Here is a 26,824-nt window from a genome sequence, read left to right as displayed (position 1 = left end):
AAGGATTAAGTGAGATGTTAACATAAAATCTCTTAGCAAAGTGCTCGGTGCTCTATAAGCTCTCATTAGAACCCTGGATGCTCCAGGATCATTGTTTCCTTTGATGAATTCCTGGAAGTAGAATTGTGTCATAGAGTAGGAATATTTTAGGGGTTTAGACATGCATCACAAAATTGCCCTCGAGAAAGGCAGTGCCAGTTTACTTAGGTAGAGCCGAGTTTGAGAGTTCACTTTTCTGGAGCTCTTGTGTTGAGCTCTATATTTTGTGTGTTTTATGTGAAGTTTGAGGCAAGTCCATTTGCCTCTGAGGGTTTCTGGCAGTTGTAGAGAACTTTGGGAAAAAGGAGAGTGAGTTGGCCTGGGACAAATAAAACGATTGTTTTCTTGCTTTGGCCACATATTTATATTTACCTTTATATTTACACCTTGTTTTGAGAATTTTGGTTTTTAAGTAAATAGTTTTTCTTTTACCTGTGTTTTATAGTTTCCAAGGTGCTTCCTATAAATTATTTTCCCTTTGGTTCTTACAATAAACTTGTCTGGTAAGTAGGGTAATCGAGGAAACAGATCCAGAGATATTGCAATTTACCTAGAGGAGGCAAAGCTAATGAGAGAGAATGCAGGGCCACAAATGGTACTCTTCTCAATCTTGGTGTATCGCTCTTTGTCTTGTGCTGTTGGGCCTCCCTTGCCTTGCTCACAATCCTGCTTCAATTCCAGTCATGAATCAAATTTTCTTGTTAAAGAGATCGCTAGGATTTATCTTAGTTCAGAATAGAAATCCATCATAATTATTTGTCTAAAAATTACATTCCAGAAATCTCTAAAGGGAGGTGTGTGTATACATGCACACGCACTTCAGTTGTATCTCTATAGTGAAAGAATATAAAATTAGAACCCCAATAAAATTAAAGGTTTTTTTTGCAGTTCTGATGGGGACTAGGTTGAAGATTGGTTTTGCATGTAAACCCCTTTGTAGTATAAATTTATATTAACCAAATGTCTTGAAAACCTCTACTAAATAATTCGTGACAAGGCCAGTTTGACTGAAACTAACTAACCATTTCTTAAATCTTTATTGATTCAAATTCTTTAGTTATATATTAGAATTCACTTCCCACCCTCACCCTTCATTATAATAAAACATTTTCCCTGCAAGGCTCTGTACCCAAGAGGGTCATATCTACCTTATTCTCCCCTCTATTCGTAGCATCTAGTGCACATAGATTTTGAATGAGTGGATGAGTTACTGTGGTCAAATGTGGATACTGAATGGTTAATGCCCAAGTTGATTTAAGCTCTTAAAAGTATTTTATTAATTTTTTATTCTTATTTTTTTTATTGCAGTAACATTGGTTTATAACATTATATAAATTTTGGGTGTACATCATTATATTTTGATTTCTGTGTAGATTACATCATGTGCACCACTGAAAGACTAATTAGAATCCATCACCATACACATGTGCCTAATCACCCCTTTTGCCTTCCTCCCACCCCCCTTCCCCACTGGTAACCACCAATCCAATCTCTGTCTCTATGTGTTTATTTATTGTTTTTATCTTCTGTTTATGAATGAGATCATATGGTATTTGACTTTCTCCCTCTGACTTATTTCATTTAGTGTAATACCGTCAAGGTGTATCCATGTTGTCACAAATGGTCAGATTGCTTCCTTTTTTATGGCTGAGTAGTATTCCATTATGTATATATACCACATCTACTTTATCCATTTGTCCCCTGATGGGCACCTAGTTTGCTTCCTAGCCTTGGCTATTGTGAATGATGCTGCAGTGAACATAGGGGTGCATATATCTTTACATATTTGTGTTTTCATGTTCTTTGGATAAATACCCAGCAGTGGAATAGCTGGATCATGTGGTAGTTCTATTCTTAATTTTTTGAGGAATCTCCATTGTTTTCCATAGTGGCTACACCAGTTTGCACTCCTACCAGCAGTGTGTGAGAGTTCCCTCAAAGGTATTTTATTAAAGGGTCATTAAAAAATTAAGACTTAGTTTTAGAGTTTCTCCTAAGATAATGTGTGTGTGTGCATGTGTACACATTTGTGTACATGTGTTTTAAGTACTATTAATCATTTAACTTGGATGTTTTTTGGACTCTAGTCATTGGTATTCTGTTAAGATTCCTGTGTAAGGAATTTGATTTTGTTTATCTGATCTAATTCGATATGTACAGATTTCATATTCTCATTCATATATTATCAAACCTTTCTGCCCAAGAAATAAGAATGTCTAGAGTATTCGCTGTTTTGCTATAGGGATAGAGTGACTTTTGGGAGGCAAGAAGGCTGGGATTCTTTTTGTGATATTCTCTATTTTAGATTTTAAAATGTTTTCCAAACATTTCTTGTTGAAGCTTTCAGATATTTTCTTATTTGTAATAAAAAAGGGTAGTGAGATGAATAGATAAACTATAATTTTGAACCTGAAAATAAGATTTTTGTAATAATTTGGTATCTCATTAAGGTACCAATATTCATATATTTTTCAAATATTCATGTTGGATTGCTAAGTAAATTTTTATGGCTCAGAATTTTTGTTTATGTTTTCTTTTTTTTCAAATGATTGAATTTAAACAAAATATTTTAGGACAAAATGCTTGCCTGAATCACTAAGATCAGTAAATTAGTTGTTTTCTTCTAATGTGTTTTCTTTAGGTGTTCTATGGATTAACTCTTCATTGATTATATACAACAGCAATATAGTTATGGCGACTTTCCAGACTTTCAGAAACAGTCACGTGAAGACTAGAGCATCTGTCAGAAAAGTAAGTTCACTATATTAGGTTCCTTTTAGTCATAGTTTTAATAAAAATATTGATCTTTTTTTGGTAAGCAGCTATGATGTTGTTTTTAAGTGAATCTCATTATTGAAGTTAGTAACATTAAAATATACTGCAAAGATTGGCGTGTATGAAAATAGTGATATGAAATCATGAAGACAATGAACCTTATTTCCCAAAGAACACAATTGCCTCCCCAGTTGCTTCTCAGCAGATAGTTTTCCATCTTCTTTTTAGCAATATAAGCATCAGGTATAAATTTTTTTATATACCTGTAGCTTTACCCCAAAACATTACCATTCATTCATTCATTCAGCAAATATAATTTTAAGTGCTTATTATATGCCAGGTCTTATGTTAGGTGTTGGATTATCAGTAGGGAGCAAATGAAATATGAGTCTTGATCCTTTCTTCTTTCTAATCTGAGGAAGAAGCCCTTCTCTTCCTCCCTTAAGACAATTTGGTTACCCTTCTGTTTCTTGAAATTTTTTGTCTTTGCTAAAACTTTGGTGGTGTTACTTAAAGGAAGAAGGAGAGAACGGATGCTGGAGGATCATTAGCAGTCTTTGTTAACCCTTTTCCTAGGCTTCATCTTGTGTATTATATGACACTGTTGAGCAGTCGTCACAGGTTAAGAAGGGCTTTGACTTCTTTCGTTACAGTGTTTTTCTTGCTTTCCTTCTCTCTTATGGTAACTCTTGTCTCCTTTGCTGATCTTCTTTCCAACTACTAATTGTTAGTGTTCTCATAAGCTTCCAGGCCTGGTTTTTCATCTAGTCACTCCTTCCTTCAGAGAGCTAAGAAATGTTTGGGTTTGACTGTTAACTGTAAGGGAATGTTTCTCAAATCTGCAGGTTGCCTGCAAAGTGGGAAAACAGAAAGTAAACTTATTTTTAAACGGTATGGTAATTAGATTTTTAAGTAATATGCTCCATATGTTTTCAGGTAAATTACCTTTGAACTTAATCAGTCCACTTTTTAATTTGAAAAAAGTACAATAAAAGCTATTTTCTCTGTTTCTACTTTTTGTGAACTGTAGTGTAGTATACTTTTTTCAGATTAGCAATTAGACCCATAGCTTTAAATTAATAATTAAATTGTAGTGCTTGCTTTAAATTAATAATTATAACTAGGTAATATATATACAAAATATTAATAGTGAGCTAGTGACCATGTTCTTCAGGAATAATGCTACATATCTGTTTGACTTGAATTTACCAATATATGCCTGAAATTGTGGAATTAGGCTGCATCTGAAATTTCATGCTAGAATCATTTTAATGTCTTTTGTTATTCAGCACATTATCCTTATTAGGCATGCAATAAAGATTTGATGTGAGTTCACTTGAACGCTTGGAAACCCTTGGATAAAAGTATGTGACTCTAAATATTGTATATTGTTTACATGTATGTATTATGCACACACTTACACCACTTTTGATGCCTTTGCTTTGTATAGGTGAATGACAAAAACTTGCCTGTTGGCCTATGTGGAAATTGAAAGGTGTACTTGAATTCTCTAGATTTCACTTCACTTTGCATTAACAGTAGAGATGCACTGAATATTTATTGGGAATCAAATATTGTGAAAATCAGAAAGCTATGCTTTCTACCCTATTTAATTTTTGTAACGTTTCATTATGAAAAATTTCAAGCATATAGAAAAGTAAAAAGCATAGTACACCCGTACATAAACCTGCACACCGACCATCCCTATTCAACAGTTATTAGTATTTTGTCTTATTTGCTGTGTGTATTTACTTTTTGGCAGAACTATTTGAAAGTTTTGGTCTTAATGTCTCTTCACTGCTGAACATTTGCACATGCTTCTACCACGAATAACAACATCCTCCCACATAACAATAATGCCATTATCACATTCGAGAAAATTAAATATAATTCCCTTATATCTAATACCCAGAGACACTCAGATTTCCTTTATTACCCCTAGAATGTCTTTTATAGTCTCCGCCTCACCCCCATTTTGGAGTCAGTCTAGGCTCTGAGGCTGTAAGTTGCATTTGATGGTTATGACTTGTTTACATTTATTTTGGTCTGAAAGAGTTCCTCCTTTTTCTTTTTTTAAAAAAAAACTTCAAGACTGACTTCTTAAACAGCCGAGGCCAGTTTCTTGTACAATGTTCCTCATTCTGGATTTGGTTGTTTTCTCACCGTGCTGTTTAACTTATTCCTTTCTTTTCTATATTTCATATAAACTAGAAGTTAGGTGTAAATGCGTGGATTCAGGTTAAATATTTTTGGCAAGAACACTTTATAGGGTGATGTGAGGACAGAATTTCGGTTTTCCTGTGATCAGTGATGCAAAAATTGATCAATTGATTAAGGTATTAAGTCTCCCAGAGCTGTCCATTTTAAAAATATATTTTCTGTATTTTAATTAGCAAATAATCTGTGGGATGATACTTGGCTGTGTGCAGATATCTTGTTTTCTCCAGCATCCTTTCATGTAATAGTTTTGGTTGATGACCCTTTCCTAAATCTGTTATTTCCTGGAAGTTGCAATGGTGGTTTTCCTAATTTTATCATTCCTTTTGCATTTATTGGTTGGCATTCTTCTTAAAGAAGAACTTTCCCTTATCAACCTTAGATGAACTACAAATCTCCTATAAAGGCAGAGTAAATGCCCTTTACTTACCAATTTTCAGATTAATAATTTTGTGGAATAGTCACCTCCAGTGGTGGCTAGTGAGTTTATTTCCCCTCATTCATTCATTCATTCATTTATTTATTTAAGTTGCTCAAATTGTCCCAAACTTGGTCCCTGGTAACCTCTCTAAGCTGATGCCTGTCTCCTTCTGTCTCAGGCTCATAATTCTTTGATTGCTTCTTACTTCCTAGTACAACAGATTAACCCAGTTTCACCTTCTCTTTTCCCTTCCCCAGACCTGGAATTGGCTATTTCTCCAAAGAACCCTGAGTCGTATTTAGAAACTAAGGTCTGGGTACTAGGAGTGCCCATTGCTCCTTCAGAGTCATGAGTTTATATTGATGGTTCAACTTCAGATTTCATATTTCATATTTTTTCCTTTTTTTGAGTTCACATTTGTATCTTAGCCTGAAAACCTCCACTCATTAATGAAAATAATCTTTTAAAATTTTGAATATTTTCAAGCCCACAGAAAAGTTGGAAAAAAACCTAGTACAATGAACACTACGCTTAGATTCACCCTCCTCTGTTAACATTTTGCCATACTCATTCTATCTCTGTATGTGTATACACATAAACGCACGCACACTCTTCTCTTTTGAAACCATGTGAAAGTAGGCGGCAGACATTATTTTACTTCTCTTCTGAATATGTCAGCATGCATCTCTTAAGAATGTCAGCATCATTACCACCCCTAAGAAAATCATTAATTTAGTAACATCTTCTAACATGCAATCCATATACAAATTTCCCTAATTGTCTCAAATATCCTTGTTACTTTTCCCTTGCCCCTCATCTGGAATTCAGTCAAGGTTCACACTCTACATTTGGGGGTTGTGTCTCTTTGATCTCTCCCAGTCTACTCCATTTCAGTGGTCTATATTCTTTTCTCATGACAGCAAATCTTTGAAAGAGTCAGGACCAGTTGTCTTGTAGAATATCCCCCTATTCTGAGTTCATCTGTTTTTCCCTGTAATTAAGTTCAGCAGGAATACCCCAAAGGTGATGTTATGTTCATTCCACTCTATCATATCAGAAGGTACATATTGTTAATGCCAGACTTGACCAGGTGGTTAAGGTTGTAACCAATAGATATTTCCAATATAAAGGCACATAGTCCCTTTATAATTAATGCAATTGATAAGTAATCTGTAGGATGATGCTGCAAGACAGCATGAGTATCCTGTTCCCCAATAGCTTTTAACCCAGTGGATTAGGATATCTTGATAATCCTTTCCTAAATCAGTAGTTATATTGGGAGTTACAAATGGGATTTTCTGGTTTTGTCATTCTATCCGTATTTGTCAGCTAGCATTCCTATGTAAAGAAGTGTTCTCCTCCCAGTCCCACCCTTTATCTATCTGTTTTAATGGACTTATAGATTTTTTTAAAAATTCAGTTATTAGAATCCATTACTATTTTTATTCTTCTTGATGCCCAAATTGTCCCAGATTTGGCCAGTGGACATTCAAGTTGGCTTCTGTGTTCTTTTGAAATGACCTAGTTAGTCTCTGAGCACTTGGTTGCATTCTGTCACAATAGGATATTCCTGTCGTACTTCATACTTTCTCTGCCTCAGACCTGGAACCAGCCATTTTCCCAAGGAGCTCTAGTTCTTTTTATTGGTGAACGGTATTTAGAAACCAAAATCTGGGTGCTGGGTATGCTCATTCCTACTGAGGGTCATTGCTTCTATGACCTTTCTTTCAATAGAAAAATGTAGCACATATATTTAGAGAATCATGAGTTCATATTGATAGTTCAAGTTCAAATTTAACATTACATTTTTTCCTTAACTACTTTGATTTCATGTTCATATCTCTTCTCTTAGCCCAAAGATTTCCACTAATTTTTAATTTATTAAAATTAACAAACGTATCGAGTTCATATAGTATGTGAGGTACTGAAATCTGGGGAAACAAATGGAGTAAAATACAGTCTCTGACCTCAATAAGTTGGTTTAATGGGTAGGAAAGATAAATATATATATGAATACAATAATGGTAATATGTTGTGATATAGATTAAATGATCTTAATGTACAAGCAATACAGTAGGAACTTTGAGAGAGATTTATTATGACTAAGGGATGGGAAAATAGTCACAGGTCTTGGGATGAGTAGGATTTCTGCAGGGGAAGACTGGGGAGTAAGGGCATTTCTGGTAGAAGTGCAGATCAGTGAATCAGTGGAGGGGAGGAAGGCAGAAGGCGGTTAACGATCTATAATACTCATTATTTTCTTTATGTAACTTTTTCCTCCCTTGGTTCCTTTGCACTCGTGACATTCTACCCTGCCAAATCTGGAATGCCTTCCCTCATTTTCATCATACAGCTGCCTTAAGACCCTGAAAAGCCTTATTTTAGGTTATTATCTCTCTTTTTTTCCATCTCCAACTTTGTTATGAGAGTAATCAGTGTTGTCAGCATGCGTTACTACAGCGTCCACATGATCTCACTCCTTATCTAAAGTGTTGCTTCTGTTCTGCCAATGACTTGGAAATCAGGTATGTAGTCTGCTAAGGTTTTAGTGTAAGGTAAGAGTAAGAAAACCTGGCGTGAGGACCTGGTGGTCTTCCAGTAGGTTGAGTACCTAGGCTGTGGTGTGTGTTCTGAGCATGTGGGACTCTACTTAAGCCTTTGTTCTTTCTTCCTTTCAGCTAAATTGACTTCTGTGTATATCAAAAGGTGCCAAATGAATATTAATTGGGGAGAGTTAATGACTCAAATCCACTTAAAACTAGAATATCTCTGGGATCTTTTACTTTGTCTTAGAATTGAGTAAATTAAGAATGTCTTTTATTTTCAGAGCTTCAGTGAAGACGTGTTCGAGTCTGTAAAGTCTTTATTACAGAGTGAAAAGGAACTGTGCAGTATATCAGCAGAGGACTGCTTAAAGCAGGATGAACATGCCAATTTGACTGAGGTTTGACATATTACTTTCTATACCCTTTTCTAATAAAGCACAATGTGTTTTCACCCATTTTTGTAGAACTGCATGATCTATTTTTAAAATGGCTGAAATCTCTATATATTAATACATGTTTGAGAAGTATCTTTTAAATATCAGCTAACATAATTGTCTTAATGTGTTATATTGAGCACATTTACTTCAGTTAATAGGCATTATTGACCACTCATCAGACATATAGCACTGTATTAGATGATTCCTACTATATTCAGTAATTGATATTTCAATAAAAAATTTTTTTACTCTGAAACAGTAAATATGTGCTTATTTTTTGTATTCATTTTTTGGGTGGTTAGTTTTCTTGATTGTTTAATTCAGTGCTTTGATTCAGAATGAAAAAGCTGTGATATATTTATTTTGAAATTAAGGTACTTACTACTTGAGGATAAGATGTACTACTTGCTCACCTATTTCTCTGCTACATTAGTGTTTCCAGTTTTTGTTTGAATTTTTTTACTGTCAAAAAGAGTAAATTTTCTTTGCAATATAACCATAGTCCTTCAACACATTTATGTTACCAGATGAGAGAGATAGGGTATTAGGTTGTTGGAGCTCAAAACTGAGAAATATGTTAATTAAAAAAATTTTTTTGAATGAAGGTTCTAATAAAAAAATCTTATTCTTATTTTTGGGAATGATTTTCTTTCATATTTCTTGAGAAACTATATTTGAAGTAGGTCCATAGGATGATGAGCACGCCTTTTAGGCCTGGAGTGTTCTCGAGCCTCTCATGTGTCAGCTCAATTTCTGTGGCTCTTGACTATTATCTTCTTTGTTATCCCTTTGTGCTTTATTTTAATAAAGCTGAGCCACTCTTAATCTCCTCAGTTGTTGCCAAGTGTGACAAGTCTCCTGTGTCCTTCTGCCCTCAAACAGTTTCCAGCCCGTATCTCTCCAGCTGCTTACGTGGTGCTTTTCCGAGCCCACGTTCCTTGGTGAGGCCTTCCTTGATCAGTGGGAAATATAAAACTCTGCTGGCATCTTTGGAACCCCATGTCAGCTTATTTTCTCTTTTGTATTCAATAAAAGGAAACTTGAAAGAATAGAAGGATTTCTCTCACTTGAGGGTGTGCGTATCTCAAAGTATCTTTTCGAAGAAAGGAAGGAAATCTGTTGTTTGAGTGTCTCTTTGTTATTGAGGGCCTGTGATGTGCTAGGCACTTTCCTCCATGTTATCTGGTTATCTGATTAACTCTCAAACTGTGGAAGAGGAGTTGTGTTGCCTTAAGTCTTTTAAATGAAGAGACAGGCTCCCAGAGGTTCATAACTTACCTGCACACTTGGAAGTTAACTGTAACACTTTTGTGAAGTGATAACCGTAATTAATTAGAATAAAGATCCTCGGGTAATTTAAGAGTCTCGCTTGCTTCTGAATCAGCAGAAAGAGATCAAAAGTATATTGAGTGTTGCTTTATATTTTAACTATACTGTTTTCCCTTAATTCTTGAGAATTGATTTTCTATATGATATCATTTAGATATTTCATATTTTTAGTCACAGTACTCGCTTAGTAGACAGTTTACTATTCTATCTACAAACGGAAAAAATTTATTCCTATGATGTCAAAGATATAAAGGGAATAAAAATTTTAAAAATAATACTTTTTTCAGATTATAAAAGTAGTACATATTCCATGTAGAAAAATGAGAAATACTAAGAGCATAAAAAAAGAAAATGACACTCATTAATCCTATGAATTAGGGAAAAAAAACCCACAGGGGACAAAAGTAGAAAAGAATAAGATCACCTATAATTCCATCAGCTAGAGTTAATCACTGCTTATAGTTTGGTATATTGCCTTCCAGTATTATTTTCCATGCATATGTTTTTAAAAATAAGGTTGAAATTGTGTGCATACTCTATATCATTTTTCTGTAACTTGTCCTTTTTACTTAATAGTGTAACATTTCTTGTGCCATTAGATATTATTTAGAAATTTAATTTATATAAACTTCTGCAGAGTAATCTCTGTATAAGAGCATTGAAGGAAATAAATGATAGTATCACAGAAAGTCAGTGAGGAGTTAGCCTTGGGGGTCTATTCAGGGAAAGCCTCTCTGAGGAGGTGACATTTAAGTTGGAACTTGAAGAATGAGAAGCTAGGCTTCTAAACATCCAAGAAATTGAGATCCAGGTTGAGGGGATACTACTGTGAAGCCCTTAGGCTAGAACATACCAGGCATGTTCTAGACCCAGAAAGGGGGCCCATCTGTATGAATGAAAGTGAGGGAAAGTTGAAGGCACCAGCTAACCCATTCCTTAGGGCCTCAGTTAGGACTTTGCACTGGGAAGCATGGGAAGGTTTTAACAGGGAAGTGATATGATAATTACTGGGACCAGGTGGGAGACGATTGTAGCAGCGCAGGTGAGAAGTGGTGGCAGGGGGAATGGAGGGGAGTGAATGTGTGTGAGATGTGTTTTGGGAGTAGAATTGATTGAACTTGCTCATGAAGTGGATGTGGGGGAAGTTTAAGAACTGCATTATGGAGCCGAATCTTTGGTGAAAAACATTTGTGATTATCTTTGAAAAAATTAAGCATCCTATCCAAGACAGTCAGCGTTTTAATGTTTTATGTGCTTTTTCCTGTTTCTCAGCTCTGTCAACAATCTAACTGAAACAAGACTTAAAAACTCAAATTAGAGGCCGGCCTGGTGGCGCAGTGGTTAAGTGCTCTCGCTCCGCTTTGCCGGCCCGGGGTTCGCGGGTTCGGATCCCGGGTCTGCACCGACACACTGCTTTTCAAGCTATGCTGTGGTGGCGTCTCATATAAAGTAGAGGAAGATGGGCATGGATGTTAGCCCAGGGCCAATCTTCCTCAGCAAAAAGAGGAGGATTGGCATTGGATGTTAGCTCAGGGCTGATCTTCCTCACACACACACAAAAAAAACCCCTCAAATTAATGACGCTTTATTTCTTTTTTATTCAGGTCACATTTCTAGGTTTTAATGAAGAAACAGATGCTGCTCGTATACAGGTATGGTTGATTTATTGAACTAGAAAGGACGGTGAAAGATTATGTGGAACAAATTTTGAGATCATTTGCCTTATTAACCCAAAATTTGCACCAAAACTCTTCTGGTATCATTCCTGTTTCAAGTTAAAAGATGACATTTTGAGATCAACGTTTAAGTGTGCTTTGGACATTTTCACTGACTATTCTTATTACGCGAAGCAGTTTTAGGTTAGAAGGCCACCAAAGTCATTTATCTGAGAAGGGTGCAAACCACAGGCTAACTTATTCCCATTCTCTGCATAATGTAGAATGAAAGATTTGTTTTTTTATTTTGATGGTTTTTGTAATCTGACTTGAACAGTCAGATTCTTATCTTTTTAATTGAGATTGAAATTTAAAAGGTAAAAATTGTAAAAAGTAATGATTAACCAAGGCAAAAATTTTAGCCTGTTGATTTAGGCAGGGATTTACAGAGGGACTGATATTTGAGATTAGGATTGGCAAATGCAAGCTTCAGAGTTACACAGTGGTTGAAGCCTGTGCAGATGTGGTAGGTGTACTTTTTTTTTTTTTTTAACCCTGTGCTGCTGCTTGAAAATTTGTGATTGCATGTTTCCTTTTGTGGCAGTAAAGTGTCCCCTATTAGAAGAGGAAATAACACTGTTCAGTTCTTTATGAATAATGCATATCGGGTGATATTGAATGAAAACTCTGCTGTGTGTCTTGATTTTGTGCCCTTGCCTGAAGGAAATAGTGTAGACAGAAGGCACAGAGAGGACATACTCCTGAGACCATAAGGCTGAAAAGAGAAGTGTTCCAAAGTATTCCTCTCTTACTCTGCTTCCTTTTTAAGAGTTACTAGTAAAACCATCTTTATAAAGGAAAGTACTCTATAAGTGGTCATAGATGTTAATAATTCTTTAACTGGGTAAAATATTTATGTAAAAAGGGCAAATGAGAAAAAATAAAAGCTATTTTCTTTTCCTTTACATCTTCATAAAATTTTTAAAGTCTAATACAATACCTTGGAGAAGAAGGGCAGAAAATAGGCTTGTATTTTATAAATATACAACTTAAGCTCCAAAGAAGTACATTCTCTGGGCAAAAATCCTGTATGAAAAATTCCGTGGTTAAACCTGAGGACTGCCAGTTGATATTTGCAGCTAAAAACTATTAAATGCATAATTGGCGTAGGTGTATGAGATGCCATGAATATTTTTTGTAGCTTGATATCAATACGTTAAAAGGCTACAGAAATAGCAGGTATTAAAATATTTTAGTACATTTTACTTTTGAGTTTTTAAAAAATTGTGGTTGATAAACTGTTATGTTAACATATTTTAACTGCATAATATATAAGTTAACTACATATGTTAACTATTATGAACCGGAAAATTTATTAACCACTAGACCTTATGATTTTGGGATAGGGCCCACATTATAGGAACCTTAACAAAATGTTAATCCACAGTGTTATTTATTGTATTATTGTTTTAAATTAGGATTTAGCTGCAATTTCTTTGGAACTTCCAGATCTTCTGAATTCACTGCACTTCTGTAGTCTAAATGAAAATGAAATTATTTGTATGAAGGATATAAATAAATCAACAGATATAAACAATGGTCCTCTAAATCAGGTAACTTTTATGTATCATTTCTAATGAGTTTTTCAGGGCAAATTTTACAATGACATTGGATTGAGAGTATTAAACTTTTAAGTGCTTGGATGAAGTTTCTTTTTTTTTAATGCTATTTCCGGGAAATATGATTCATGACAAACCTAACTCACAAAGCTTTGAAATTACTGGAGGATAAAATAATTTCGGTCGTAGCTTTAAATTAGATTTTTCATGTGTGAAGTTCCATAAATGGAATGCGGGTACATATTAATTTTTTTGTGAAACTTCATTGTTTCTGAGTTTCTTGAACATCTTCTACCTTCGTATAAGCTGTGGGAATTTTTTGCCCCTTTATGACCAATTTTAAATTTATATAAATATTGTGTATATGTTTTGGAGAACATACTTTAACTCATTTTCTGGTGTAAAAAATTCATTGTAAAGTGGATATGTAAAGTTTTGTTCTTTATAAACAAAATGTTACCATTTCAGACAGATGGTTAGTTTTATAATCTTCAGCTTTTAATTCTTTATTAAATATTATTTCATTGATAATGCATCAAAGAACAATGCTTTGCTGTTTTACCTCCTAAAAATTAAATTAGTAGGTTGAAAATTTGGATTACTTATTCCAAGTATAAAAGACTACTGAGTTCATTATGAGGTCTGCAGATAAAAGTAGAACTGCTTGCCTCATTTCCTTAATTATATTCTTCATTTGTATTTACTTTGTTTTATTGGCTAGGATACAAGAGATAATTAGCTATTATATTTGGTTTCTAGTTTTTTTGAATAAATCGTTTGTCAATATTTGCATCTTTTAGATAATATGTATGGAAAAAATCTGATGACTTGTATTCTTAATCAAAACTATAAACATTATTGTAAATTGTACTAGGGAGGGCCGGCCCCGTGGCTTAGCGGTTAAGTGCGTGCGCTCTGATGCTGGCGGCCCAGGTTTGGATCCCGGGCTCGCACCGACGCACCGCTTCTCCGGCCATGCTGAGGCCGCGTCCCACATACAGCAACTAGAAGGATGTGCAACTATGACATGCAACTATCTACTGGGGCTTTGGGGGAAAAATTAAAAAAAAAAAAACAATTGTACTAGGGAAATGTAGGTAAAAGGAGAGGATGAGTCTTTCATGATAGGAGAGAAGGTGATATTATGCTGAAGCTACAGACAGGAAAATGGAGTGTAAAGATACAAGAGAACTTGGTTCTTGCCCTCAAGCAGTTTACACTATAATTGGTGAGCTAGGTGACTGATTAAATAAGAAAAACCCCAGAGCTGTTCAGTAATACAGGAGAATAAAATTCCCAAAGGAATGGATAGTAAGTTCTGTAACTTTTAAGGAGATAGAATACGTAGGATTTGAATACTCGGATAAGAGAAAGATGGGAGAAAAAGAGATTGGGAAGTGAGAAATGTTGTAGACAAAGAATGAAGAAAATAATTAAACATTATAAAATCAGGGAGCCTTTCAGGATGCGTGCATTTTTTTTTTTTTCTTTTTCTGACATTGTGTTATTTCTAGGCTTCACTTTCAAGTAATATGTTTTGTATGTATAATATGTTTTGAAATTAAAATTATTTTTATCATCTTTCCAAAGAGTCATCATTCTGGAATGCTTTGTGTCATGAGAGTGTCACCTACATTACCAAGACTCAGAATTGATTTTATCTTTAATCTCCTAAGTAAATATGCTACTGGTATAAGATACACCCTGGACACGTGCTTGCATCAGAAGCATCAACTTGAGACCACTAATGAAGATGATGACGATACTAACCAGTCCGTGTCTTCCATAGAGGATGACTTTGTCACTGCTTTTGAGCACTTAGACGAAGAAGAGACTTCAAAGCCATATAATGATGGTTTGTTCTTTGTTAGACTTTTTCTTGAAAGAGGGGATTAAAGTTTAAATTCAGGTTTTTGTGTGTGTGTGTGTGTGAGGAAGATCAGCCCTGAGCTAACATCCATGCCAGTCCTCCTGTTTTTTGCTGAGGAAGACCGGCCCTGAGCTAACATCTATTGCCAATCCTCCTCCTTTTTTTTTCTCCCTTTTTCTCCCCAAGGCCCCAGTAGATAGTTGTATGTCATAGTTGCACATCCTTCTAGTTGCCATATGTGGGACACCGCCTCAGCATGGCCAGACAAGCGGTGTGTCGGTGCGCGCCTGGGATCCGAACCCGGGCCACCAGTAGTGGAGCGCCCGCACTTAACCGCTAAGCCACGGGGCTGGCCCCTTTAAATTCAGTTTTAAAAGCTTTAAGGCAGATTTGTTCAATTGAAATTTATTTTGGAATTTGATCCAAACTAAACATTTTAACCTTTTTTTCTGATTGAGAAATTAATTTTCTTGTGATTTTTAAGTTCATTGTTATCTGGTTTTTAGTTATGCTATTTCTGTTCTTATTTAGGTAGTACTGTTCAAGTGCTGTTTACCTCTTATCTTAAGTGTTTGGAATATGCCTAGGTTCAAATTTGAGAATAGTTAGCTGGCAGAGTCACCATATTATTGTTTCTAACACATGTGACAGCATGCTAACCATTCCATAGTCCAAGTATTCCCAGATATGTGGCAAAATGTAATTATTTTAGTAAAACGTGTGTTTGCTTTTAAATGTGGCTTGGGATGAATCTGTTAAACAAAATAGTTTAGAAGACACTCCTATTACAAGTAAATATTTCATGCTTAAACTCTACTTACTCCCATTGATTTAAATTAATTTTTTAAAAATTCTGTTCAAGAATAATTTGATCATGTAATTCTTTTCCTATAGGAATAAACATTACTGCGCTAAGGAGCCAGTGTGATGCAGTGTCCCAGACTATTTCTGGTCACCATTTAGAAACCCATGATTTAAGGATTCTGGTTAGCTCTGCTCCACAGAAGTCATTGGCTAAACCTTCAACTTCCTTTATAAATATTCTGGGACATAAAGACCTACCTTCTGTGAAAACTTCAGTTACAACATCAATTTCTGAGCCTTGGATCCAAAGGAGTTTCTATAGGTCATCTAATGCTGCAGACAAAGGTAGTGATACACAGAAAACGTTTTTGTCGTCTTCTCCTGCCTACTCGTCTGAATCAGAATGCTCAAGTCCAAGTCCTGTTATTTTCTTGGATGAAGAGGGATATCAAAAAAGTTTAAAAGCCAAACTTGAGTTACCTAAAATTCCTATGATGAAAGATGATATAGAGGATTCAGACTCAGAAGTAAGTGAATTTTTTGATAGTTTTGATCAGTTTGATGAACTAGAACAAATTTCAGAGACTTCTTGTCCATTTCTGAAAGATCCTGTCATAGAGAAGCCATCGCAAAAGAAAGGGCACAAACATGAGAAATCTTGTTCTGTAACCACTACTATGAATCCTCAAAAATTCAAGTTTGATCGTCCGGCTCTCCCAGCTAATGTTAGAAAGCCGACTCCTCGTAAACCAGAATCCCCTTACAGTAACCTGTGCGATGCTCCAGATTCTCCTCGCCCAGTGAAGGCATCGGGGGAAGAAAGTGACTTGTTTAGCCCTATTCGATCCTCTGCTTTTAGTCCTCTTGGAGGCTGTACTCCTGCTGAATGTTTTTGCCAAACAGATATTGGTGGAGAGAGGATTCATGAAAATCATGGTTCTGTTTATTACACCTTTGAAGATTATGCAGATAGCATTTCATGTGAAGTACTGGGCTCGGTTCTTCATACCCGACATACTAATGCAACATCAAACAGTAATAGTATTAAAAAGGGAGAACATAAAACTATAGCTCTTAAGCATGGAAGCCTTGATCAAAAAAGTAAATCTAAAAATAAATCGTTAATGATTAAAAATAGCATTCAGAAGTTTGCAGCAGATCTTGTGGAAAAAAGTTTTGTCAGCGCATTTAAAGACTTACAGAAAGGAGTCTCTTCATGTACCAATGCATTGTGCCACTTAGCCGTCAAATTAACATCATCCGTTTTTCAGATGGCATTCAATGAACTGAGAAGGCAGCGTGCATTTTCACTGAAAGAACGTGCCGTTAGTGGTCTGGCTAATTTTTTGGTGAGTGAAGCTTTATCAAATGCTTTAAGAGATTTACAGTATGTAAAGAAGCAGATATTTACAAACACCGTTGCTAGGTTTGCTGCAGATCTTGCTGAAGAGCTTGTTTTTGAAGGCATCATGGAAGTATGCCAGTTTTCATGTCCTCCAACACCTGCATCTCCACAGTGTTGGTCATTTGACTATGAAGACAAAGTAGTGAAGTCATATGCAAAAGATTTGTCTGAATCTGTACTACAGGAAGCCTTCATTGAGCTGTCACAAGTTGATGTGACCTTCACAGCAAAGGCGGCAGTTAGTGTTTCCACAGATAACGTAAAGAGTGTGAGTGCAGAAAATATAGTGCCATCAACACAGACCTCCACATTTTCCCCTCCTTGTAACAATCAAACAGTTATGATGACAAAACCAATGCAGGAATATAAAAAGGAGTACACTGTACAGCAGGCCTTGTTTTGTACTTCTGGAATTATTACTTCTATACCAGTGCCCTTGGCAGGAAGTGCCCTTCTCCCATATCATATTTCATCTAATATCTATCAGGCAAAGTCTCATCTGTCGTCTGATAATAGTAATTCAGATGGTGATTCTACCCAAGAACGTGTTACCACAAAAAACAAAGAAGAGGAAGTTGCTTGTCTCAGAAATATTTGTTTACCTTCAGAACACAATCCAAATAACCAGAATGACTTTAAACCAACTGATAATGATATTGAAGTGCAAAGCTCTTCAAAATTAACAAGTGATCCTGTGATGATTAATAATTTTTCTGCAGCAGTGGTGCATATGATAGTAAATGAAACTTTAGAGTCAATGACGTCATTCAAAGTTACAAAAACAGGTGAACACACAGATTATTTAACTAAAGCAGTAAAGGGAAACACCCCTCCTTTTCCCTGTGATCAAGCAACACAGCAACAGAGTGAAGCTAGCAATAAGGACATGTTTGCTGATCGATTATCTAAATCTATTATTAAACAGTCCATAGATAAAAGCAAATCTGTGATCCCAAATGTAGATAAAAATGTGATACACAAGGAAGGCTTACCTGTTCCTGGAGAAGAGTCACAGTTGACCCTGGAAAAGTTCCCCAAATTTCTTGATGCTCAGGATCACTTAACTCATGGTTCTCTTTCAGTGGGAAAGGATTATGTTGCAGAATGTAGAGTTTCTACAGCTCATGGATTTTCTTTAGAGACGCTACCACCTTGTCCAACTATGGCAGGTCAGAAGCCAGATTTGAAGGAAGCTGCTAAGGACAGATCAGTGAAAAAGCATAATTTGAATAATACAGCACTTGAGCCCTTGTCTTTTGGGCAAGAAAACCCTTTTTCCCATTCACATACTTTCTCATCCACAGCGCTTACGTGTGTAGATGGTTTTCACGTGGAAGATAAACAGAAAATCCGAGATGGAAATGTAATACCTGATACTCCTCCATCAACTCCTCTAGTACCATCCCAGGCTGGTTCCAATTGGGATATCAAGAAGTTAACCAAAAAGCTCAAGGGGGAATTAGCAAAGGAATTTGCACCTGCTACACCACCTTCTACACCTCACAACTCATCCATTGGTAGTTTGTCTGAAAATGAACAAAATACTATAGAAAAAGAAGAGTTCATGTTGAAACTCATGCGATCTCTTTCAGAAGAAGTTGAAAGTAGTGAAGGTGAAGAGCATCCAGAAGTGGATGTGAAGCCAGAGCGCTCAGGGAAGAAAGTTCAGTTTGCAGAAGCATTAGCTACACACATCATTTCTCTTGCAACTGAAATGGCAGCTTCCCATTTAGATAATAAAATAATTCAAGAAGCCAAGATTAAAAGCCCTTGCTTAAGTGTGCAAAGCCAAAGAGGTGTATCACCTACTTTTTTCAATTGCTCAGATGAAAATTTACAAATATTATGTAATTTTGCAAGTGATGTGGCAGCAGAAGTCATTACAGAAGCTGAGAAGATAGCAAAAGTTAGAAGTTGTACGTTTTTCAGGCAAAAGAAGAACAGTTATGTTGATGGTGACCGAGATTATAGATCAGAAGAGAAGTTGGATACAGAGGCTGTAGCACACCCAAGAGAAGTAGAACCCTTTATTCTTTCATTACCACCAAGTTCTTGTATGTCGGGTCTGACATATAAGTATCCCAGCTGTGAAAGTGTGACAGATGAATATGCGGGTCACGTTATCCAAATACTAAAGCAGGAAGGTGGTAGTAGTGAGTTAATAATGGATCAGTATGCCAATAGACTTGCTTATCGATCTGTTAAAGCAGGATTACAAGAAGCAGCTAAGACAGCCGGAATGAAGTGCAACTCAAAAACATTTCCCGTGCAAAGCTCACAGGTGAAAACCAACAATGAACTGTTAATGTTCTTGAATAAAGAACACCACCAAGAAGATAAAAAAAGACCAAGTAAAAGAAGTGGAGGTTACTTTTGTAAAAATCAAACTTGCGAATGGACACGAGATACATATAGAAATGAGTGCTCTGAACTGTATAGTTTTTCAGCCTCTCTTGCTCACAGCATAACAAGAGATGTTAAAAAAGAGCTGACAGCAGCTACAGTTGGCTTGCCAAAATCCTTAACAGATTCTTGCCTTTATGAAAAATCTGAATGTGATGAAGATACTGAGTCTTACATTGAGCCAGAATTTCCTAAGTCTCTTCTGCCTTCCTCGCAAAATCACAGATTTTACCACAGTACAGGCAGCGTAAATGGGTATGGTTATGGAGAGAATGTTGTTCAAGCTATAGAACAGTATGCTAAAAAAGTAGTGGATGACACTTTAGAGCTAAGTTTAGGATCCGCAGTTTTCTGTATGTCTGAGACCACAAAAGCAGCAGATAGGATCACATATGCAGAAAAGTTGTCACCTCTCATAAATCAAGCTTGCAGATATTGTGACCGTAATGAACTCCACAACTGCACTGGAAATGCGTCTGAACACTTTCTCAGACAGGATTCACACGCTAGTAGTAAGCCAGTTTCTAATTCAAAATTGAGTAACATCTATCAGAAATCTAGAATTTTTCATCTTGATGTCCCTCAAATTCATGTTGATCTTGATAAGAAGACAGTGCTTGCTGAGAAGATAGTTACTGAAGCTATTACAAAAGCAGAGAGAGAGCTGAGCAATGCCAGTTTGGCAGCTGATAGCGGAATTGGACAAGATGGCATTAGCTTTGCTGAAAGCCTTACCACAGAAATAATGACCTCAGTGACGACCAATGTTGGACCTGTTGTTAGCAGGTAAGTCTCAGATTTCTTGTGGATCTTATGATAAAATAAAAAGTTAAACTCAATCATATATGTCTTAGGTCCTGTTCGGAAGGGTAGGATTATTTTTAACCCTGAATTAACAAAATCCCACAATAGCTCTTTGAGGGGAGGGATCAACCATTTACGGAGCTGTAAGATGAAGCATAGAGAGGGTGACCACCTTGCCCAAGTTCACAAAGCTATGAAGTAGGTAAAGTTGAATCAAAGAAACAGCTGGAGAATTTTATGCAGCAAATGTAGCCTATTATTATGTTAATTTACTACTCAGATTAAATTTTTATATAGCATTTTCTTTTTTCTGTTCACAAAGGTAAGTTTTTTTTATAAAGATCATAATTTAAACAAAGTGCTGTGAGGAAGAAAGCAGAAATTCTCCAAATGCTTCCACCGCTGTCACCAGTCGTCTTGGTAGGCCCACAATCTAAGGGGACAGTTCTTTCTGATAGTCCTACAGTGTCCTGTTCTTCGGCAGCTATGTCTTGTGCTCAGTGATTCTAACACTTGAGTTAAAATTTTCACTTTTTTTTTTTTTGTGAGAAAGATTGGCCCTGAGCTAACGTCTGCCAATCCTCCTCTTTTTGCTGAGGAAGACTGGCCCTGGGCTAACATCCGTGCCCATCTTCCTCCACTTTATATGGGACGCCACCACAGCATGGCTTGACAAGCGGTGTGTCGGTGCGCGCCTGGGATCCAAACCTGTGAACCCCGGGCTGCTGCAGCAGAGCATGCGCACTTAACCGCTTGTGCCACTAGCCTGGCCCCTAAAATTTTCACTTTTAACCTTCTTTCTCCCTGGGAAAACATCAGGACCAATTTGTGTTATTAGTTTGTAGGATTTTATTTGTTAGTCCCGCTGGAAAGAGAAAATGCTTCAAGTCAAGGTGGAATTTAATTGAATCACACGATACCCAGATTTTTTAGTAGCTTTTGTCAAAGCCATGACAAGAACTGCCTCTTTTCTTAGCCTTAAAATAAGGGAGATGCAGTTTGGCCAGGATCCTTGAATCCAGTTGTTCCATAGCATCCTCTTGAGCTGAAAGATGCTGTAGGTTTCTGGTGATTTAGGGGAGGTCTGTATTTGCTATGATCAGTCTGCCTCCTTTTTTCTAGACCAGAGTTTGGCAAACTACAACCCATGGGCCAGATCTGGCCCACTGCTTGTTTTTGTATGGTCTGTGAGCTAAGAATGGTTTTTACATTTTTTAAGTGGTTGAAAAAAAATCAAAAGGAGAATACATACTATTTTGTGACATGAAAATTATATGAAAATCAAATTTCATTGTTCATGAATAAAGTTTTATTGGAACACAGCCATGCTCATTCAGTTATGTGTTGTCTGTGGCTGGTTTTGTGCCCTAATGGCAGAGTTGAGTAGTTGCAACAGAGACTTTATGGCTGGCAATGCCTTAAGTGTTTATTATCTGGCCCTTTATAGAAAAAATTTGCGAACTTTTGTTCTGGACCCATATTTTTTTTTTTGTTCATAACTACATATTAGTTCCTAATATGATGATAGACATATAATAAGTGGTTAATAAGTATACAAACAGATAAGTGGTAGTAAGCTAGGCCTTTCCATAGTTTAAACAACTTTTTTCAAACAAATGTGGCCACAGGCTATTTTACTTGTTCCCTGCCACCCCCCCTTCTACCCTCGACCAACCGCAATCCCTGCCTGATGGGAGGAGACTCGCCTCTAGATAATCCTCTAGATTAGAGTCTCTCTAAGACATCCCTCCTAGGGCCTAGCAAATGCCTCTTTCTGTTGATTCCTCAGTATTTTCACTTTTCCTTTTCAAGTTGGGTCAGTAGAGAGGCCCCTGGAGTTCTTCCTACAAGCCATTGCTGTTTAATTGCAGCTTTTAACCAGGCTGATAGAATATTACTTTGTATTTCTTTTCCTCTTTCTCTTTTTTTCTTAGTAATTGTGCTAGGGTTCTATAAGTGCTGATGATTAAAAGTTGAGTAGTGTGTACAATGTACTGTTTTTTTATTTTCTATTTCTACAGTTAAAATGATTTGTCTTTCAAACTTTAAGAGGGATTCATTCAAATATATTATTTTTAAAGGTATTATTTGGCTTATTTCACTAGTGTCTCTTTGATTCATGAAAATAACCATAAATATCTCACAAAGCTATAATGTGCAGAGGGGTGGCACGTGAGTATCAAATGGAGAATTATATGATAGCACATTTTTGGAAGAGCAAAACTTCTAAACTATATTCTTAGCTATACTTTCTCAGCCAAAATAACCTAGCAGTCATTAAAAACTCTTCTATGGACCCCATCTCATGGGTCATTTCAGCCAAAAACCATTATATTGTGGCACATATCAGGAAAAGTGTTTAAAAAAAAGAACAAAGTAGTGCTCTATTATGGTTCAAAACTATAGTGTGCCTGTCCCTGGAATACCCAATTCTGGTTGCTATATCTTAAATACAAAATGAGAATAGCCCCAAAGAACAGGGCAGTTCAGGACCTGTTCTAGGCACTGGGAATACAGAATTTAAGTGAAACAGGCAAAAATATGTGTTCTCTTGGAGCTTAGGTTAAGAGTGGAATAAGACAGACAGACAAGTAAAGTAGGTAGTATGTCCCGGGTGATGAGTGCCTTGGAGGAAAACTAAAGGAAGGGAGTTAGTGCTGGGGGTGGCGGTGGGCGGCAGCATGGGGGATGGTTTGCAGTTTTGGACAGGTAGCAGTGGAAGCAACTCTGACAAAGTAACATCTGAGCAAAGAGCCAAAGGTGAAGAGAGAACACGTCTCGTGGGAATCAGGGAAGAGGGTTCCAGGCAAAGGGGTGGGACTGTGCCTCTCGGAGAAACAGCAGACAGGCTTATGTGGCTCATGTGAGGGAGCCAGGAAGAGAAGGTGGAGGTTGTGAGAGGTTGTCATACCAAACAGTGTATTATAAGGACTTGGACTCTTATACTGATGGGTGAGAAGCTACTAGAACGTTTTGATCAGAAGGCTAACATTTTCCCTCTTTTTATTTAAAAATGCCACTTAAAACTGCTTTGTTGAGAATAAAATGTAGAGGGGGTAATTACAATAATCCAACAGCGAAAGGGCTTTCTTGTGAAGATGGAATATAAATATAAATGTCTCTTCATTGAAAAAGAAATGAGAAAGGTTGTGATCCATGCTTAAAATCTTGGAGAAATTTGGCTAGTTTGACTGTAGGCTTGATTGACAGTAGTATCATTCCTTGGACTACTTTTTTTGTTCTTAAAGCCAGAAGAAGGATTTTTTTTAGTACAAATAAAAGTACTGTCGTACAAAGCAGATGATAAACTTAGGAACTTGTGTTCCTCCATAGTGGTCCCAGTTGAAAACATGAACGGCTTTAAAGAGGATTTAGATAAATGATGCACTGGGATAATAGATTAACATAGTAAGTTAGGGATGTTGGTGGGTACCTCAGTTAACTCTGAAATCAATATGCTGTCCTACAGAGTCTCTTTATTAGCAGACACAAACAAAGGGTTGGATGGACCACTGGTCTGACTCTGAATATCATTTTTTGTTTTTTTCATTTTTATCTCGAAATGGATAATCTTATAATTTAGAATCTAACACTTTTGGATTGAATCATTTTTCTTTTCCGTTTTTTTTTTTAGTCCAAAAGAAATAGAAGACTTTCAGTCAACTGAGTCTTTTGGTAGCCAGCAGATGAATCTCAGTATTGGTGATGACAGCACTGGTAGCTGGTCCAGTTTGAGTTTTGAAGATGAGCACCAGGATGAAAGCAGCAGTTTTCATCATCTAAGTGAAAGGTAACTAAAATTTTGCATGTGGTTGCAAAATTTGCATTCTGAGTCCTCAGAACTCAGAAGTCAGCTATAAATTTACATTGAGTATTATTTTAAAAATCTGAATTTGAAAATCTACCTTAATTTTTGAAATGTATTTTATTATTCACAATATGTTTCTCACAGTTTTTGACATTTACCAAGTATAGTAATTAATCGAGCTAATTTTCTTTGGATGTGCTAATAGTTGATTTGAAAAATATTGCATACTTTTGATTTTGTACTCTAAGCTTTAGCTGGACTTTTCCATGAGTTTTTGAAGAAACAATTTTTATTTCTCACTTTATTTGTTTATTTATTTTTGTGAGGAAGATCGGCCCTGAGCTAACATCTGCCAATCCTCCTCTTTTTGCTGAGGAAGACTGGCCCTGGGCTAACATCCGTGCCCCTCTTCCTCTACTTTATATGGGACGCTGCCACAGCATGGCTTGACAAGTGGTGCATTGGTGTGCGCCTGAGATCCGAACCGGCGAACCCCAGGCCGCTGCCGCGGAGCGCGCGCACTTAACCGCTTGCGCCACCGGGCCGGCTCTTATTTCTCACTTTAAAGAGGGTACTTTTTTTTTTCTTTTAGAGATAGGAAAAAGGACAGTTATCTGTAAAAAACATCAAAATGGCCCTGTAATTTTCTGGATGTTAAAGTAGTATCTTTTTGGGAAGGATTCCTTACTTGTCCTGCTCTTCAGGAACAGAATGACCTAGAGCATTTATACTTGAATGACTGAAAACACATAAACTCATTATAAAAATGTCGTTTTGTACAGCAGAAGGCACCTACTTCATATATAATTTTTCTTAATTTGTTCATAGTCTTTGAAATATTTTATCAATTACGATATAATTTTCTTATATTCTTAACTCTATAAAGCTATTCCTGACTAACCTGTAAAATTCTATAAAATCTTTATCCACGTTAACTGATAATTGGAAATAATAAATACTGTCCATAGATGAGTGCAGGGAGAGGGAAAGGTTCCCAGCACACAGACTTCCCGTTTCAGGCATATGTGGACAGGACCCTGTGAGGCTTCAGTTGAACAGAGCCATTGGAATTGACTCGCCGGGAGGGGGAGGTAAGAAGACTGTTGGAGGAGAGGATGAGGAGCCATGAGGCATGAGGAAATGGCTTTTCACTTGTTAGAACACATCATCTCAGAGTATTTTGTTTGATGCTTGGATTAACCAATAAGTATTAATGTTTTTATAAAGTATCTATTTTGTCATAGTTTCTTGAAATGAAATGTAAACCACTAATATTTCTTAAAATCTGGATTCAAAAAAGATAGTCTTTACTGGTAGCAGGAAGTGTGGGGGTAACATCGCAAATGATCATTGGGCCTTTTTCCATAACTTTATCTAGTGTGGAATATTAGCACTTAAATTCTTCTCTTGTCTTTGAGAAACCCAGGCTTCTAGAATTTCTCAGAGGGTTGACATTGTTGCTTAGGAAACCCTGGTGTTGAAATGGGAGAAGTAGGGTTAGAGGCTACTTCAGAAAGACCAAATCAGGCTGAGGCTAAAACAGTTATGTTTAAAGGGGGTAAATGCATTTAGGTTCATAAAATTAATTCTTTGATTTCAGAATGGGGAAAGCCTGGCTTGATAGCGTTTTGTCAGAAAAACACCTGTGGTTTTAATTGACCAGTCTTTTTTTTTTTTTTTAATCAATACTGTTTGTTTTTTTGAGGAAGATAGCCCTGAGCTAATATCCACACTAATCCTCCTCTTTTTGCTGAGGAAGACTGGCTCTGAGCTAACATCTATTGCCAATCTTCCTCCTTTTCCCCTTCCCCCCAAAGCCCCAGTAGATAGTTGTATGTCGTAGTTGCACATCCTTTTAGTTGCTGTATGTAGGACACGGCCTCAGCATGGCCGGAGAAGCAGTGCGTCGGTGTGCACCCGGGATCCGAACCCGGGCCACCAGTAGTGGAGTGCACTTAACCGCTAAGCCACTGGGCTGGCCCTGACCACAGTCTTAACAAGAACTATTATGCTATGTGGTGTTAAGGTTCAGGCACAAAGAAAAAGTGGAACTCATCCAGGGTTGGTGGTGTGCTTGTTGAACATACGATTTCCAGGGCCTCACCTCCCATGATTAATATTCATTAGGTCATTGGAGGGTCCCAAGAATCTGCGTGCTTGGTAAGCACCTCAGATGATTTTAACGCAAGTGGTTCAGAAACCACACTTAAGATATGTGGCTTTATGTGTTTCATCTTCTGGTGACGTCTGCTGTTTATTTTCTGGTAAAGAGATCGAAGTAGGAGATAAAAGACTTCAGTGGTTTGGACACACCTTACACTTTCACTCTAGAAAGTTCAGTAGAAGGCAACAAGTAAAAAAGAAATAATTTCAAATTTTTACAAACGTTTGGGAGGAATGTATAATTACTTGATCAGAAGAGAGCTAGTCTGTGTATGTGAATCTGTTAAGTATTTCAGCAGTTTGTGAATTTTTTTTTATTTTTAATTGTTTTGTGAGGAAGATCAGCCCTGAGCTAACATCCAATGCCAATCCTCCTCTTTTTGCCAAGGAAGACTGGCCCTGAGCTAACATCTGTGCCCATCTTCCTCTACTTTATATGGGACGCCACCACAGCATGGCATGACAAGCGGTGCATTGGTGTGCGCCCGGGATCCGAACCTGCAAACCCTGAGGGCGCTGAAGCAGAGCA

The 26,824-nt window shown here is 36.8% G+C and overlaps 1 protein-coding gene across 5 annotated transcripts in view; it reads left to right on the top strand.

Moving 5' to 3' along the window:
* AKAP11 (A-kinase anchoring protein 11) overlaps positions 1–26,824 on the top strand; it is a 51,835-nt gene that overhangs the window by 11,297 nt on the left and 13,714 nt on the right. For all 5 annotated transcript variants that reach the window (XR_009221195.1, XM_058548235.1, XM_058548232.1 and 2 more), the window contains exons 2-8: positions 2,681–2,790; positions 8,280–8,396; positions 11,369–11,416; positions 12,898–13,032; positions 14,629–14,893; positions 15,803–20,306; positions 23,959–24,114. Coding sequence is in view for 4 of the 5 variants with exons in the window: in XM_058548235.1 (XP_058404218.1) it covers positions 2,731–2,790; positions 8,280–8,396; positions 11,369–11,416; positions 12,898–13,032; positions 14,629–14,893; positions 15,803–20,306; positions 23,959–24,114 (5,285 nt within the window). In the remaining variant the exon portion in view is untranslated. The remainder of the gene's footprint in view (positions 1–2,680; positions 2,791–8,279; positions 8,397–11,368; positions 11,417–12,897; positions 13,033–14,628; positions 14,894–15,802; positions 20,307–23,958; positions 24,115–26,824) is intronic.

This window comes from Diceros bicornis, chromosome 9, assembly GCF_020826845.1.
Source record: "Diceros bicornis minor isolate mBicDic1 chromosome 9, mDicBic1.mat.cur, whole genome shotgun sequence".
NCBI classification, from domain to species: Eukaryota; Metazoa; Chordata; class Mammalia; order Perissodactyla; family Rhinocerotidae; genus Diceros; species Diceros bicornis.
Note: the sequence above shows the minus strand (reverse complement) of the source record. Positions and strands in the feature narration are given on the sequence as shown.